The sequence below is a fragment of the Gobio gobio genome (assembly GCF_949357685.1).
Source record: "Gobio gobio genome assembly, chromosome: 7".
Lineage (NCBI taxonomy): Eukaryota > Metazoa > Chordata > Actinopteri > Cypriniformes > Gobionidae > Gobio > Gobio gobio.
Window position 1 is genome coordinate 35,675,853 of NC_137103.1, and position 17,401 is coordinate 35,693,253.

Here is a 17,401-nt window from a genome sequence, read left to right on the forward strand (position 1 = left end):
GGTTGTAGTATGTTGCTATGATGGTCTTGGATTGATAGTTAAAGGTAGATTAGATAAATGGATAGATGAACAGATAGACTGAAGGCCGGGCAGATAGTTAGATTATTCATTTTTGATGATTGATAATTAATCAATGAATTAATAATTAGTCATTAACAATCTTAATAAACCTGCCTTACTTAAAAGCCTATACTAACAAGTTTAAATTAGTCTGGATCAGCATAGAAATTCATTCTGTTGTATACTAGTCTTTCAGCAAGGATGTGCCTGGACTTCCATGACTGACTCTGGATACTGATGAAGAAAATCATCATAGAGAGGAATGGAAATTATTACAGGCTGTTTTTTCTTTTTTTCCCTTTTGTAAGGAAAATATGATCCACTAAGATGTGAGGAAAATGGAAGGTATTCGCTTTCGCAATATTTCATATCCCAAAAATGTATGCAGTTTAAATGAGCACACATATTACTGAAATCAAAGTCTGTTCATCTATTTATCCTGTCTCGTTTTTTAGCTTTATGATGCAAGATGAGGAAAAGGATGACATAACGTCGGGTTTACCACTACGTTGCTCAGTCTGTCCTGAAAGTCTCTCATGATGCAACATTAAGTAAAGAATGACACGGCAATGGTGACGAGGAAAACGACTCGTAAGACGCCTAACTAGTTCCTCTTTCCATTCCCCATAGACAAATTTCTTGACTTTCGATGACAAATAGAAGAGTATTTTTAAATATAATACAATGTGCTTGACCTTTTTTCACTAGTTCACCTCTGGGAATATTGCAAACAAGCAGCGGGCCTTCTTTGACATCTCATCTTTCTCTGCCAGGCAAGACGCGCACAGACAAACAGCAGGTCAAAGTGCCTTGAGGTTTATTTTATTATGTTTGCCTGTCCTTGAGCTCTTTCAATTTATAAAATAAGTTGGAGAAAATATTGCCACGTCTGCTCTTGTGTCTGTGACTGCTACAAGTGTACCGGAAGAGCATCTCTGTGTCAATTGGAGAGTGGCGGGGCCGCAGGTGTGAGACGGCAAACGTTTCGCACTACACTCACAATAATTGGCCAAAGACCCCCTCGCACTTGCTCCCTCCTTATGCCGTAGCCCCCTTCCTCCGCCTCTTTATTTCGTTCCCTCTCTTGCTGTCTGACAGCAGCGAGGCAGGCTTGGACCTGCAACCACGGCAACCATAACGCAGGCCAATTATAACTTGGAGAGTCACGGATGCATGATGGAGTCGCCTAGCAACCAGCCGAGAGAGGGAGAGAGAGTGTTAAAAGGAGAAGAGAGAGAGAGAGAAAGAGCCATTCAGTCGGTATGCAACCTATGGACACTCCGCAATACCAACCAATTATTGCTTGCTTTAGATATGCATGATGTAGTTGCCTGGCAACCCCAACTGTAACCAAAGAGGGTAGGGGAAAGGTGGGATTGATTTGGCATATTGGAGCTTCAATAGGTATCTAGAGCTGCAAATAATCAACCTATTACAATCTTTTGATATGGTCTCCTAGCAACGGACACCATCCAAAATGGCAAGCTCCTTCCCTCGCACCAGCGTCCTAGGTGTGTACGGTGCGGTTAATTACATTTCCTCAGGTCAGAGTGCTAGTAAGCTATTATTGTCTCCGAAGTTTAGATTTGAGAGGTAGGGCCCCAATTTTTATCCATTAATTTAGTCTTCTCCAGTGGCTCACGTTGCAATGTAGCCCATTTTTATCCCGCAAATCCTATTCAGGGATGTGCTATTAACTTCAGCAAACATTGTTGACAAAGCAAAGTAAGACCATGTCATTACCACAGGGCTCCACGGCTGCATTTATGAGTGTAAATGAATGTGAAAAATGACTTTAGTGACTTCTGACAACCCAACCAGATAAAACTCCCTAATGCATTTAACCTTGTATGCTAGTATGCCTTTGTCTTCAATATAAATCAACAGAGATCCATTCCTCACCAGAATTGCGTGAATCATAATGTAAAATTATTTGTGAGTATAATAATTTGGTCATGCAGATGTTCCTAGGTAGCCCTTTGGGGGCATCCAGTCAATTCCAGTCATGAGCTTTGTTGGATTTGTTTTTTAAAATGCAACTTCTAATCTGTTGAGCATCCTATGGATTTTTTCGTGACAAATGTTATTCATAAGGGCATCAGCCAAGTCTACTGCTGTTTATTGCCATCTCTCAGGTTGGCTTAAAATATTCAATCTGAAAAAATAAAGAGTATAACATGTTTTTTTTTCTTCTCCTGAATTATGTAGAAATTCGTAATTCACATTTTACAGGGTCACGAGTTCTCCTAAACAAAAATATTAGCGTAGTCCTATAGCATGTAGGTTTGTTAAATCCTGTTGTAATTTTAATTTTCCTGTTTTAGTAACCTACGGAAATGATAACCAAAAGAACAGGATTAAGCTAATTAAAAGAATAATCTTTCTTGTAATAAACATATAATGTGATGAGCCAGCAAGCCAAAATGTTTCTTCAGGGTTTTTATTTTCCCCTTTTTCCTGCTATTGCTTATTTCCCCCAATCTTCAAAAGAGAAAGCACCATCTATACGCTAGAATCAGCCCCAAAAAAACGATTAGCACTACCAGCTCTCACAGGAACCTGCCGAGTCAACAGCTGGCCACAGGGGCCAGATACGCTGCATTGAGGCCACTGTCACAGTAGGTTTCGGGGCCATGGCAGAGTGAAACGCGCTCTCAGGTTCAGCGAGAGGGCAGCAACTACGGCACCGGAGCGCGCAAGCTCGAATTAGCTGGGAAACGAGATTCAGCTCAGTCAGTCTATCAATCATCTTGCAATTACTGACTGCACTGGCAGGTTTAGAATGGTGTGGCTGGGCTCATTTTAGTCTGAGATTAAGGTGCAGGAGAGAGAAAACCAGATATTTTGCTTTGGGGCTGTGCTGCAAAAATCGAGTTAGCTTCACAAGATCTCTTGTGACCCTTCTATAGTATCAGAACCTTGGCAAAGAAGATTTTCTGAACACTGAAACTTCATCTTATTACATGCAGAGTTAGACTTGCTATACCCAGAAGCTTTCTCCAGGAAAGCTAAATGCTAAAACATATGATATGATGTTATTGGTGCATTTAATCACCTGTGTGTGTCCTCTGGTGTGCCTTTAGGTGGGAGCTTTTTGTGTAAACCTTCCTACAGCCATTAAACTGGCAACGATGGACCCTCTTTTTGTTCTCTGGGATGTCCCCTCCGCCTACTGTCCCCAGGCCTCCTTCTCCGTCGCTCTGTGCGCCGCGATTTGGTGGCGAAGGTAGCGAATGTGTCGCCACTAACTTCGCTGCCCCAAGTCCCACTTTCTTGGCCACCAGTTTCAGCGTGAGTGTGCCATCAGCTGTGGCGGTAAGAGTCTGCGTGGGCTTGACAAGATGTCGTCCCAACTCCGGGGAGGAAGGTGGCGTGAGGGACGTGACTGCGTTTAGCTGGGCGGGGTTAACCCCTCCGCTGGCTTCTTTTAGCCCTGTGTCGGTATTCTTGGTGTTGGCTAGGGCATGGAGGTTTTTGGGAAGGGATACCAGCAGAGGTGGGGGGCTGGGCTCGTCGGATAAATTGGGCAGCAGAGGGTCCATCAGGTCCTCGTCGCTGTCTCCCTTCATGAAAGCTGGCGTAAGGAGGCAGTCGAGCTCCTCGTCGAAGAGTTCTGAAAGCCTTTTGGGCTCGGTCTGTAGGTACCTCTCCAGTTCCAGACATGTCTGCAGGAGAAACAGAAGTGCATAAACATGAGACAATAATAAGCCTTCTATGAATACTCTTAAGTCCAGTGATGTTTAAGAAGGGAAAGCAAAGCTAACCGTCTGAACAAACACATGGTTACAGCTGAACATGTCACAGTGAAACACGTGGCGCGTCGACACATTTTCAGTTGGTGTTGGTTCAGTTGGTTGAACTGTGGAAAGTGTAAACGAATAGATCTGCTAAATAGAGACTTTTGCACAGAAAAAATTCTGAGTGCAGCTGGGGGGCAAGATTTTCTGGGAGAGAAACCGAACATCCGTGGAATTTTTATTACACTTGCTGCGGTTGAGGGAATAGTATTTATCTATCTAGCGTAGGTTATTTTGTACGGTGCTTATTGAGCGAGAAATGACCGTCTTATTACTTAAGATACCTTTCCCCTCACTCTGGTTTTCCCTCTGATGAATACTTTGGCAGACAGAGGGAGGACGGAAGAGAAAGACAGCACTATCATGGCTCGCTGACTGCTCACTCAGCAGTTTCTTTTTCAGTGGTTTAACATTATTGTTCCCCAGTCACAGTGGCCAGTTTGGATATTAGAGTTCTGTTCAGTGTGTTGCGGTAAAAGCACTTTGGCAGTCAAATGGCAGTAGAGTAAACCTTCCAGCTCTTTACTTCATGTCAGCTGTAAATTACTGTTGCTGTACATGCACTCTCTTAACTTGTTCTGTCATCTCCTTTAGCTCAGACCTAAACAAGGTATTTCCTAGCATCTGTTGTCTGCTGATAAGCTGCACTTTTTATATCAATAAAATTTGGTCAACTTCAATATTTTCTATATTTCAAGGCAATTATTTAATTTAGTTGATTTTACAATATCACGCATCTAACAGTATAAATGGGTTTTTATACATATATAAAAAAATATATATATATATCGAAAAAATATATCGAGTCCCTCAGAAAGAGATAATCGTATTTGGGGTCCTTGGCATCAAAACATTTGAAAACCACTGTGCAAACAGGGATTTCTTTTCTTTTTTAAACACAAAAAAAGAGTTAGAAACAGTATCTGATACATTTCTAATACAATGCAATCCCAGCTGCAGCTTAAGTGAAACGTTGACCATTCAATTTACTTGAAGCCAAATGACTCCTGTGCACTTTCTCTGACCTCACTGGTGACACCGAAAGAAAGGCACTAATACTGTAGCCACAATTTGACTCATGTTATGCAATACAGCAGAGCCTTCGACAAAGACTAAAATAACTGAAACACAGTCCACTGCAGCAGCTACAATTCACCACTGCAAGCTCTCCCAGTCTACTCTGCATTCATTTATGATTCTGAGCACTACCTGGAAAGTGCATGAATTATCCATGCACCAAAGCCTTTTTAGCCATGTTTTAGTGAGCAGGAATTTTAGCAACCTAGAGAGATCATGCACCTCTGGAATTATTCCATTCTTATGCATTTTGTAGGCCTTATTACTTTAATGGATGCTCTGAGGACATACCCAAACTGCATTGATAAGCACAGAGCAGCATACGGATACATTCTCTATGTAATGAAGCTTGAAGCAAAATGCCATTGAGAGATGGCAGAGAGTTGAGAGAACTTGGCTTAAGCACACTATATTTTCACACACATCGGAGCAGCCACGTGAACATAAAAGAAAAGAAAATGTAGATGAGGTGAATTGATTCTTCTGGACTGGCTGCTAGTGTAAAAAGCCCCCTTCATACCCTGCTTATATTGTGCGCACTGAGCTCCATCTATTATAAATGCAGTGCCAGGGGGTTCGCATGCAGCGCTAAGAGCCAATGTCAGACAAAGAGCGGGCAAAGAGAGGCGAGGGGGAGAATCGCAAAACTGTTATTAGCAAATGTGGATGCAGTCCAAGTTAGACACAAAGGGGAAATTATCGCCAATCTCAGAGTCAGTTCCTCTCGCTGTCTCCGCTCCCTGCTTGGATAATAAAGTCGGCACATTATCTAAACTAATGTGTTTATATCTTCACCCGCATCTAACAAAACAGCTTTTTTTTTCAATCCTCTCCATTTTTGAGGTTGAAATTGTGATGATTTTCGCTCATACAAATAGATTTTAATTAAGCATTTTGGCTTTCATCAGATGTCGTTTGAAGTTCTACCTCTTGATGCAAAACCGATCTCTCTTCTGCTCTCCTCTCTCTCCCTCTCTCTCTCTCCACAGCATGCGCTGATGACTAATTAGCCACTCAAACGACCCAGCAAAGAGAGGCTCTTTATTCAGTTAATTTGCTGATGGGAAGCCTAAGTGTGTATGTGTGTGTCTGTGTGCTTGTATGCGTGTAAGATGTAGTCACTAAGAACAACACTTGAGTTAAAAGTGCCGTATTTATAGATTTATTTAAAAAAAAATTTAGGACCGTAGGAAGCGCTGCTGCTAAACATTCCAAAAAGGGTTTTTAGAGTGTAACATAATAGAAGAACCTTTTTGGTTTTTCATCCCTGCTGGAAAAGCCATCTTAAACCAGCCCAAGCATGTTCTTAACTGTTTTTGCAGTCTGCACAAGTTGTTCTTCCAGGATGAGCAGCTGAAAAGTTCCCCAGATCCCTCTTAAACCAACCAATAGGCTGGGTTGACCAGGCTAGGAGACCAGCTAAGGCCAGCAAACCAACTTAGGCTGGTCTTACCAACTTAATATGCTTTTTCAGTAGGAACAGGAGAACCTAAATAGGTTCTACAGGTGCTTCAAAGAACCCAGAAGAGCTTGTATCTTTTTCCACCAATATGCTGATCTGAAGGACCTATATTACTTTTGTCATTCTAGTCAGCTCAAGAACCATGTGTAGTCAAATGGAACCCAAGAAAAGAGCTCTTTGATGCACCTTTGTATGTCATGCAGAAATATGAGCAGACCAGGTGTTCCTTCCTGCAAAACCTGTCCTAAGCTCTGGCAATCTTTTGTGCAATAAAGCACAAGCGTTGTCAATGATCTTGCGACGAAATCTGTCTATATGGCATCATTACGTACCCTGCAGTGTTCATAACAATTTCCCAGGGTGCTGTGATTCCACTTTGGCCATTAGCACTTTTATGACCATAACCGTACAAGACTGAATATGCGTCCTTTGTGTATTGAAGGGCTTTTGGCCTGTTTGCACACCACACTCATTTATCTATATTTCAAGTAATTTTTTTTTTTTAAGGATGCGCCATGGCTGCTGCACGATTACCTCTGTAATGACACAACAATTACCCGGCAACCCTCGGAGACGACTTGTGCCAAGTGACACACTCACCATCAACCTCGGGAAGTGTTTCGAAACTCTATAGCCCATAAGGACCTCCCTCCAGGATCCGTCTATCCATGCACCGAGAGGGATACCAAGCCGCCTGCAAATTTGCAGTCGGAGGCATATCCTATCTGTCCCGATGACATATAAACCATCATCGCAGCAGGGTGGACATCAGAGTCATCTGAGGCCCTCACCGTCATGGATAGGATTTCACGGATCTTGCGTGCCTTTTCAACCGCTCTCTCTGTTTGGTTCCTGCACCTCGCTGGCTGAGCTCAGGGAGGGGAGCTGTCACTGCTGTCCTGGTGCTGGAGTGTTGGGGTGAGTAATGGAGGGGAGGCTGACAGGGGTCCAGGGAGGGGGAAGTGAGTGTGGAAGAAAACAGCTGTCAAACACACACACTAGAATGAAGCTCGAATCTCTTCACTTCATCTACTGTCATCATCCCATCCCCCTGCACCCCCGCTCTGGGATTCCTGACATTTAGACAATACAGTTACAGCATGGGGCTGTGCACAGTTTGTGATTTACTGCCGACCTTGGCGTGCGTGTGTTGTGGATGGCCAATTGATAAGTGGCCATAAAGCCAATGACTACAATCAGACATCCTAACAAAAAGGCCAAAAAAAGAATCAAAAAGAGTTCCAGCAAAGCAGTTAATAAGCAATAGAAGAGCCCTTATGTGAAAAGTAAACATCAGTGTGGTACGATCCTGAGCGGCTGCCGCACCTCCTTTTGATCTCGCTCGTGATTCTCCCCATCAAAGCAAGCACAGTCAATAAACGGCCGTTTCAATCGCAACCTCACTCCCACAAAAGAGATGTCAGCAACTTGTTAGGAGTCTACGGAGACATGATTGCATCTGAAAATGTAGCCCTAGCCTTTCCACAACCCGTCACTCTCACTAAACTGCAACATTTGGACAACAAACAATTTGTGTGGCTAGCAATTGCACCCGACACCTGCAGAAAATAGTCTTAAGGCGCTTGTCAAGAAGTACAAGGAGTACTTCAAACACAAAATATTTTTTACTGTCCTATATATTCATTTATTTATTCATTTTTTACATTTCAATTCTGACTTTTTTATGAGGCAAAGTTAATATATATATATTTTTTGTTTAATAATTCCGATTTGTACATTCACAAGTATTCCAGGTATAAGGATTTTTTTTTTTTTGAATCATAAAATTGAAACTACTATAGATATAAGAGTAGGTTTCTAAAACTTGGCACGTTTGCTTTAAACTAGATTTATTGTGATTACTTATACGCCATTGACCCATAACCCGACTCAAAAAGAGGGAATCCAACTATTTCTACTGGCCTTCATCCACTTCTACTGTTTTACTACTACCTACAGCAGACTCGCCCTTCTGGCCCCCTCCTATGAAATTTTAATCAGCGGTCTGTGATGGAGTGACTTTTTGCAGACTCTCCCGCTGTGTAATAGCCCTCCTTTTTTCCTGTTTCTGCACCTGTGTCATCTCTCCCTACCCCCCTCTCTTACACTTCCACCTCCCCCTTTTTTTGCCGAACCGGTGGGGTCCTCTGGAACACACACACGCACACACAGACGTTCTCGAGCATGGCAAGGCAATTAGCGCCTGGGCGCCCTTTCCATGGTCCCCTCTGCCCCACTTCGGCCTAGTCAGTCTGATAAACGCAGATTATAAAAATGAATGAATGGCACAGACACATGTGGGAGATAAATGCTAACAGCTGTTAGCAGGGACAAGACAGATATGCTCTTTTAATTTGGGTGGATAATTTAATCCCGTTTCCCTTGGCCCTTGGCCACTGTTGCAGTGGATGGAGGCTTGTCGCAGGTCATTTGTCAAGTCAGGGTCCCTGTCCTCCAATGTGCAGCATTTGTTTGCTGAGGACAAAGTCGTAAGACAGAGGATGCAAGAGAAACGTTTTACTTATAGCAGGCTGAGAATTTCTGCCAGTCATCCTGCAATTTGAGGGTGTATTTACACGTGTAAGATCAGATCCTTATCTGTGTGTTTGAGCAGCAGAGAGCGATCTTGAAAATGGTGTAATTTTAGTGAAAAGTATGATGCTTGAATGCTATGGCTAAACCATTTGTCATTCTTCAGTGACGTGCTAATGACCACCTGCCACCGATTTCTCCACTGCTGCTTTTGCTGCATAGCTGAAGAGTAGGCTGAGATGGATTATATGGATTGGTGCTGACTATCTGTCATCAGACGAACGCTGGTAACATGTTAAGAAGGATCCATTTTAAAAATCTCGAACATCCTGCTTCTGCCAAAAGAGACACCAAAAACCCCAAGAGAAAACAATGCAGCTCTTGCCGTGGTGAAATTAAAATGTGCCGAACTGCGGTATAATGGCGAAAAAATAAAAAAGGGCCAATTACTCACTGAGGATGGTGTCCTATTAGCGAGTTGGCAAAACTGGACACTCGGTGACGAATGGGCCACTGCAAATAAGCCTGAGGCTCTGGCAACCCGACTGCCTGAACATTTTCAGGGCCAGATTAACTGAGCAGCTCTTTAGCGGAAGAACCTCTGCCCCAGATTTCTCTGGAGAAAAAGACTTGGTTTTGTGTCATGCATTTACATATAGGTTTCATTATTGTTGTGGTTGCCAGGGAACCAGATGATATTTAAATCCCTTGTGTACATCTGCAAATGTAACTTGCGTGGCTTGTCAGGGAGGCATTCTGCACAAACAAAAAGCCAGATTCGGTAGGCTTACGCTGCAAATGCTACACAGGCTTGTCATCGAGTTGTTCAAAGCCACCTCTGCACTACACCGGGTCGCTCTTTTAGAAACAACACAACTTGATTACAAACAAGTGGCATTTATATAATAGCAGTGTAGTTCTTCATTATGGCATTTCAAATTGTACATCCTAATTTTAAATTATACCTTACAGTGAATTTCAAGGCTGAGTAAAATCTGGCTTCAGTAGCTGGGTTTTCATCCATGAATATTCATTAAAATGCTGCATGGGATCACCAAGATAAATATAAATAAATACTCATTCACTCACTTGAGGTGGATAGATGCATTGTGTATTTGATAAGACACATAAACAATGCTATAAGCACATTTACTAAATAAATGCTTAAATGTGCATAAAAAAGTCAGATGATTGACTACTATTACCTCCCTGAACTGTCTGGGACGCTGTTGCTTCCAGACATAAGGCATCTGTCACAGATCGCTAGCAAACATGAAGCTCGTCAGAGCATAGGGATCCATGATGTTTCAGTACCATATCATATATCAACGGATCTTTTGTCATTTATTTTTTAATTTATCTATATCTGTCCATACTGGATATTTAATTTTGCATGCTCATTTGAAATCTGTTTTTTTTTTTTTTACATTTAGATGACCTTTAAAGACGTCTAAAACTGAATTTAATGTAAACGGTAACATATAATCTATAGCAAATCTCAAAATTAATATCCATTTTCATACTGTGCATTATTGTCATTTTTAGTATTGTATTTTTTATTAATTTAGAGAAAAATAATCTAGAATTTTAATATTTCCAATTTCAAATTGACTTTTTTTTGTCAATTTTTTTATTTAGAATTAGAATTTCACAGCTTGGGTGGAAATATGCATTAGCAGCAGGGTTCACTGCTATAGACAGATGCGCAATATTTGTGTCCTTTATGTCTAGTGGCCTGTCTGTCTGCCAAACCTGTGAACAAGTGAGTGCTCTGTTATGTAATAACTGCTACTGCTTAATATGAAGACATTGGCTGCAGTTTATGTCTTGAATATCCGTGTGCCGAACTTGACCTTGCTCAAATGTGTACTTAAGAGTAATTGAATCGCTGGCCTGGTCCCAGTGCCCAGAATCTTTTGTATCTTCCATTATCTAGACACAACAAATTTGACAGGATCAGCCAGGCCAAAGCCCTATTTTAAAAAGTCAAACACACTTTTTGTACTAATACGGTCGTCTGGAACCGCGAGTATCAAGATTATCACTTTATAGTTCTTTGACCCAGAACATAACATGTGGTATCTGTGCTACTCTATGATCTGTTCATCTGTCTGGCTCATTTCTATCATGTTTCCAATCTTGGATTATTATATATTGATGAAGGTAATGTCGGGAGCTGTTCTCCTGATGTGGCTTATGTTCATCGCTCCCGTCTTTTTTCCCCCTTCTTGTCTCAGCATGTTCACATCTGTTCAGAAACAATATTACGTGACTCCACTGAGAAATCAGATACTTGACACAGGACTGCTTCTAAGTGTTTGTAATGTCCCTCTTCTCGAAGACCATAAAAAGAACCATGCAAATACAATGCAAGGATGATCCCGTCGAGCATAATGGTCGTACAGAGAGCTCTGTAGAAAGGCTAAGCTTGGCTTTGGGTTTCAGATTAGTGTAAACTCCATGTACTCATTACTGTGTGTCAATATTTACACTCGCACACAAAGCTAATTACATGTTGACCGAGTAATGCGATTTGCAAATTTGTTTTGAAATCCTCATCCTTTCCCTGCCCTCCATTTTCCTTCCTAGCTTTGCTTCTTGCTTTTGCAGCTGCACCTTGTGACAGAGAGGGCCTCTCCAGTGCTGTTCCTGCTCCAGTGTCTCTCTTTGGCTGGTAAACATAGACCAGCTCCACTGGGAAATGAGAGGAAACAGACAGACAGGAACTCGGCCAGAGATGAGCACAACAGGCTTGGCAGCTGTTTCCATAGCAGCCACATTGTTGGGTTTTGAAATGTGAAAAGACAGCAGGACACTGGTTTGGGACTGCCATATTGTGTGTGCTGCCTGTATCAGAGAGACACATTTTCCTGTTTCCATTATCAAGTGAGGGACAGAAAAGTGAGACCAGAGTCTGGTGAAGCATCGAACTGTAGAATGTTTAAGTAACTGTACAACAGAGATGGCAACTCGGATACACGTTGCCAAAAAATTGATTTTAGATTCGACTTGAATTAGAGACTAGTAAACAACTTGAATAAAGGAGCGAAACTCGTAATCAAAAAAAAGCATAATTCACGCCACTGTAAACAATTACCAGGTGGGCTATTTATTTATTGGTTAATCGTTTACTTGGCTTTTATGTGTGCTATAATATACATACAGCCATTCAAATGTGTGGAGTTTAATGTTTTAAAGTCTCTTATACTCACCAAGGCTGCTTTTATGTGATCATAAATACAGTAAAAACAGCAATATATGCCACATACTATTACTATTTAAAATAACAGTTTTTTCAGTCTCATTACTCCAGTCTTTATTGTCACATCATTCTTCAGAAATCAATATATGATGCTGATTTGATGCTCACGAAACATATCTTACTAATGTTGAAAACAGTTCACAGCACAGCACAACTTTTTTGCAACAATGCAAAAGATCAGCATTTGTTTAAAATATACACTGCAAAATAAGGATGTCTAAAAACAAGACAAAAACGGAAAAGATACTCAAAACAAGTGAAATTATCTGTCCATGCAGCAAGCTAATTTCACTTGACAAGATTTCGTGAATTGAGATTATAGTGTAAAGTTGAACACTTAAAATAAGAAATTCACTCTTAAAACAAGATAACGTATCTAACACTAAGTTGTATTTATCTTGGTAAGAACCAAATAATTTGCAGTGTAATTTTGTGCAACATTATAAATGTCTTTTTTGTCACTTTTGATCAATTGAATGTGTCATTGCTAATCTTACTGACCCCTAACTTTTACGACTGACAACCAAACTTTAGAACAGTATATGGTTTTCCCCTCTGCAAAATCCCAAGTTAATGCTTGAACTTGAGATTTGACTAGGACTTGTGACAAAAAACTTGAGAATGGACGTGTGAACGTATCTGCGGGCCAAATATGTATTTCTTTGCACTGGAAAGCAAGGTTTTAGTCATTAGTTTTAGATTGTCACTGGAAGTCGTCTACCCGTCTTTGGTGAGAAAACACAAGCTAATAATAATATTTGGCAGATTCTTCACCTAGTGAGGGAGTGCGGGGGATAGAAAAGCATTCATTAGCCATAGTTGTGGACGAGTTTATCCTCGTTGACAGCTCTTGGCGGAACATTAGGGCCCTGATCAGGTTCATGACATAACTGAGACAGCTTTATTATGACAAGAACACTCCAGAGGTCAGGAACAGGAAATACGCACCTGTGGCCGTCCACTCCATCAAAACAACTGGCAATATCACTGAGCCTTTTCTCTACAGACACATGGCCCATTTCTCCACAATACGTTGAGTGAGCATGCATGTAATGTGGAACAAAGAGCAATGCTAATCATGCAAGATAACCAAGCATTATCTGTGCACTGTACCCTTAGAGGCAGGATTACTTCACAGATGGATGCTACTACAAGCAACGAAGTGTAATTGAGAGCATTATGACATGCTTGGCACCAAATGCAAGCTAGCATGTTGTCCAGTGCATACCCACTTTGAGCACCAGCTAACTAAATAACTGCATTTGATACTGCATTCTGGCTAGGGGTCAGGACATGCATGTTAGCTATTGGGATTCTTCTCTATTGTAGTTGTTTTGAAACCCTTTTAGGCCAAATTCTTCACAGCCACGTCTCATCAAAGCTTTTACTTAATTGGAGACTTTCAATAATTTCGGATTGACAGTAAAAGACAGTGTCTACTGTCCTCTCCATCTGCATCCATCCGCACAAGGAGACTTTAAGTCTGACATGGTGCAGCTGCAGCTAATGAATACCTCCATTTAAAGATGGAAGAGGCGGCTTGGTTGCCAATCAGCCTTTGGGTGTGCTTGTATGAGGCTGCTAAGAGCTATTTCTGTGTACACAAACACTGGTTTAGCTTTTAAGGTATTGTAAAACTTCAGTAACAGAGGTCACAAAAGGGACAAAGAAGCTGTGAAGGAACTGAAAAGCCACTATGGTTTCTCTCAATAACTCCATCAGCACAGGATTGTAGAGGGCATAATGCGCCCTTGATCGTGTTCCCAAATGAACAAAGTCACTATTAACTCTTCATAAACTCAGTGAAGAACACCTGGGGAATTTACATTGGGGAGGGGGCGGCACAGATGATGATGCTTTTGTGCTATGTGGTACAATGTGAAGTCTGTGAGATGACAAAGTACGATTTGGTTAAATAAACAAGCTGGAGATTCTGAATTCTTGTTTAACCATAACCAGACTGTATGTTGGTCCAATTGCTGTGATTGGTGTAAATACGAGTAGAATTTATATTCCTATATGTTTGATCGCAATAGTAATATATAGGGGGGAAGTCTGCGAAAGTGACAATTGATTTATACACACAATATACTGGAGCCATACTGACTATCGGCTGATATTTTAAGTTTTGGATCAGCAATATGACAAATATTTAACTCTTTAAGGGCAAGAACGCTTTCCTTTTAAGAATCAATGCATCCTTACGATTGAACCAATATGAAAGAATGCTCTTTACAAAACACATAAAACTTAAATCTTCCTCACAGATATGCCATAGAAGAACACATTCAGCGCAATGATAGAGCAATGAGACAAGCGCAATAATGGATAGAGTGGGTACCGGAGGACGTGAATGAGTCCTTACCATAGATGTGCCAAATGGGGGATAATCCCACTGACAAAGGCAGTAAGACTGCAGGCTGGTAAGAGACGAGCTGATCCTCAGAAAACCTCTCTCCGTCTTCCTTTAACTGGATTTGTGGAGCGGGGCTGCTGTTTATCTGTGTACAGGGTCGGCTAATGGCCACTGGCTGGCGGCACTGGGGTAATCTAATCAGGATACAGCGATTTTCATTAAATCGCTCGGGCTGGATTATTCCCCGTCACAAGCCGATTGAAAGGGGACATTTTTAAATGGGGTTAACAGCTTGTTATAAGATTGGGGAGTCTAAGTAAGGGATACTAGTGATGGGTTGGGAGGGGGGTCTCTATTGTGACTGACGCCAGGCTAATCTTCATTACTCAATGCAAAGAGAATGCCACATGGGTGGGGGGATACAACACATGGAGACAAAAGAGAACAAGAGGAAACAAAAGAGAGCTGGCCGTCAAGGAGCGAGCTGGAAGTGGGGGCTGAGTTGGAGGGCGTTTTGTTTCATAAGATGCATGGCCCTCTGGGTATTGTATAGAGATCTCCGGTTACATACCATACTGTAACAGGCAACAGACATGACTAATAGGCCAAGTTCTCCAAGGGAGTCAATTTCAGCTGCAGTCCCATTATCAGGCACCGGTAAGGTCTATACCCCTAGGAGACATAAAGAGGTCTCTTTATTTCACCAAGAATGTCTCCAATCTCGGTTGTGGCGACAAACACAAGAACGCATATGAAGCACTATAAATGATTGCGCCTGTGAACTTGATGATATTTCACACAAATTCTTGCAAATGAGCTCCTACTGACATCACATTAAAAATACTTCTTGAGGGAAGCTTGACTTGAGATCTGTCTTTTGGATCTGCCTCCCATATCTGCACTTCTCTGAGGTGCATTACAAGCGGGAAGCCACATGGAGAGAAGATTAAAATTACCCTGGTGTGACGACTCTGGCACTGGTGTGAAAGGGTTGCATTTTCTCATGCTCAGTTATGTCACTGCAAAGCAATAGCCCACATGACTTTGGATCGCAAGGACTTCATTGTCTGTCTCTGCAGGACAGAGCCTCAGCCAGGAACCCAACAGGTGCTCTCATTACCTTTATCCCACTGTGGGGACTATCAGTCAGGCTTCTCTGCATTCTATGCTCTACGGTGTGGCATAAAACCATGGGAAATTCACATCTAGTCACGGAACAGTAGGGGAGAAGTAAAGAGTCTTATTCATTGACCAGAGACAGTGGTGGGGACTGTCTGATAAATGGACTGATAAATGTCTTTGGCAAGTGTAAAAAAAAAAAAGCAGTGCTGCTAAAAACGGGTTTATTCAATGTTGTGTTGCATTGCTCTTGTATTAAACATGTTTATTCAATATTGTGTTGCATTCCCCTTGTATAAACATATTTAACGTATATGTAATTAGGAATGCAGAATTAATATTCCGGACAAAATATTGGTTTAGAAACTAATACGATATACGAGGAGAGAATCTTACAAGTTGTAAATATTTCTGTATAATTATCATAGGGTACCGATATGCTGTTTTTAGCCAAGAAATATTTTCAGTAAAATTTGTTAATGTTTTTGGAAAAAGTCTCTTATGCTCACCAAGGCTGCATTGATTAACGGCCAAAAACACAGTAAAATGTCTAATTTTGTTGTTTGTAATTTCATTGTACGTGATTTAGGGCTGCACGATTATGACAAAAATCATAATTGTCGATTTTTCCCTTAAAATTATAATTGTGATTATTAATTATGATTATTCTATAGCATTAAGCCTAAAAAGTCAAATATACATCGGTTTGGTTTCTTTAAATAAAAAAGTAAAAATATGCATGGTATTATAATGTAATACTAAAAATAAAAACAATGGGAAAGAAATTTAAGATAAACTGTAGGAAAAAAAACGCATTCTAAGTACACAGAATAATATAAGTGGACTTTTTTTTGTAATTGCGATTACATTTTATTGAACGATTACATAATTGTGGCATCCGTTATTGTAATCACAATTACAAATTCGATTAATTGTGCAGCCCTAAGGTGAGTATAATGACAACAAAGCCTTTCTATTTCTAAAAGAGTAACGTTGTGAAATATTATTCAGCAGCCATTACCCCAGTCTTAAGTGCCACATGATTCTTCAGAAATCATTCAACTATGCCGATTTGGTGCTCAAGAACATTTATTATTGTAATGCTGCTTTATATTTTTTTGACAACATGATATTTTCCCAGCATTCTTTGATGACTAGAAAGTTTGAAAGAAAAAAAAAGATTTGAAATCTTTATTATTCTTTTTGTTCATAAAAAACATGTAAAAACATTTAACTTCTGTACACATGTAAGTCTTTTCTGTCACTTTTGATCAATTTAATGCAGACATAATATAGCATAAACATATGTTTTTGTAGTAATGACAGCTGAATGAAGAACAAGTGTGATCGCTTATAAATACAATATATTATGGAGGCAGTTGTGGCCTAAGTCAGACTGATAACCTGAAGGTCATGGGTTCGATTCTCAATACCGGCAGGAAATGACTGAGGTACCCTTGAGCAAGGCACCTAACCCCCAATCGCCCATCACTACTAATGTGTGTGCACTAACTTGGATGGGTAAAATACAGAGGACAAACCCCGAGTTACCATACTTGGCCTTACTAACATACACGTCACTTTCACTTTTATAATATTAAACTATTTAATTATATCGATTATTTGAATTTTTTTTCCCCTAAACAAATTACATTTTTATTTTTGCCATTTCCGGTTTCTAGTTTTGGCCCAATGTATCCAGAATTTTCATTTTCGGCCAAGAATTTTCATTTCGG

At 40.8% G+C, this 17,401-nt stretch overlaps 1 protein-coding gene across 1 annotated transcript in view; it reads right to left on the reverse strand.

Annotated features, from left to right (window-relative positions):
* klf7b (Kruppel like factor 7b) overlaps window positions 1-17,401 on the reverse strand; it is a 45,543-nt gene that overhangs the window by 13,657 nt on the left and 14,485 nt on the right. Inside the window, exon 2 of the mRNA XM_079822102.1 lies at window positions 3,116-3,725. Within this exon, the coding sequence (XP_079678228.1) occupies window positions 3,116-3,725 (610 nt within the window). The remainder of the gene's footprint in view (window positions 1-3,115; window positions 3,726-17,401) is intronic.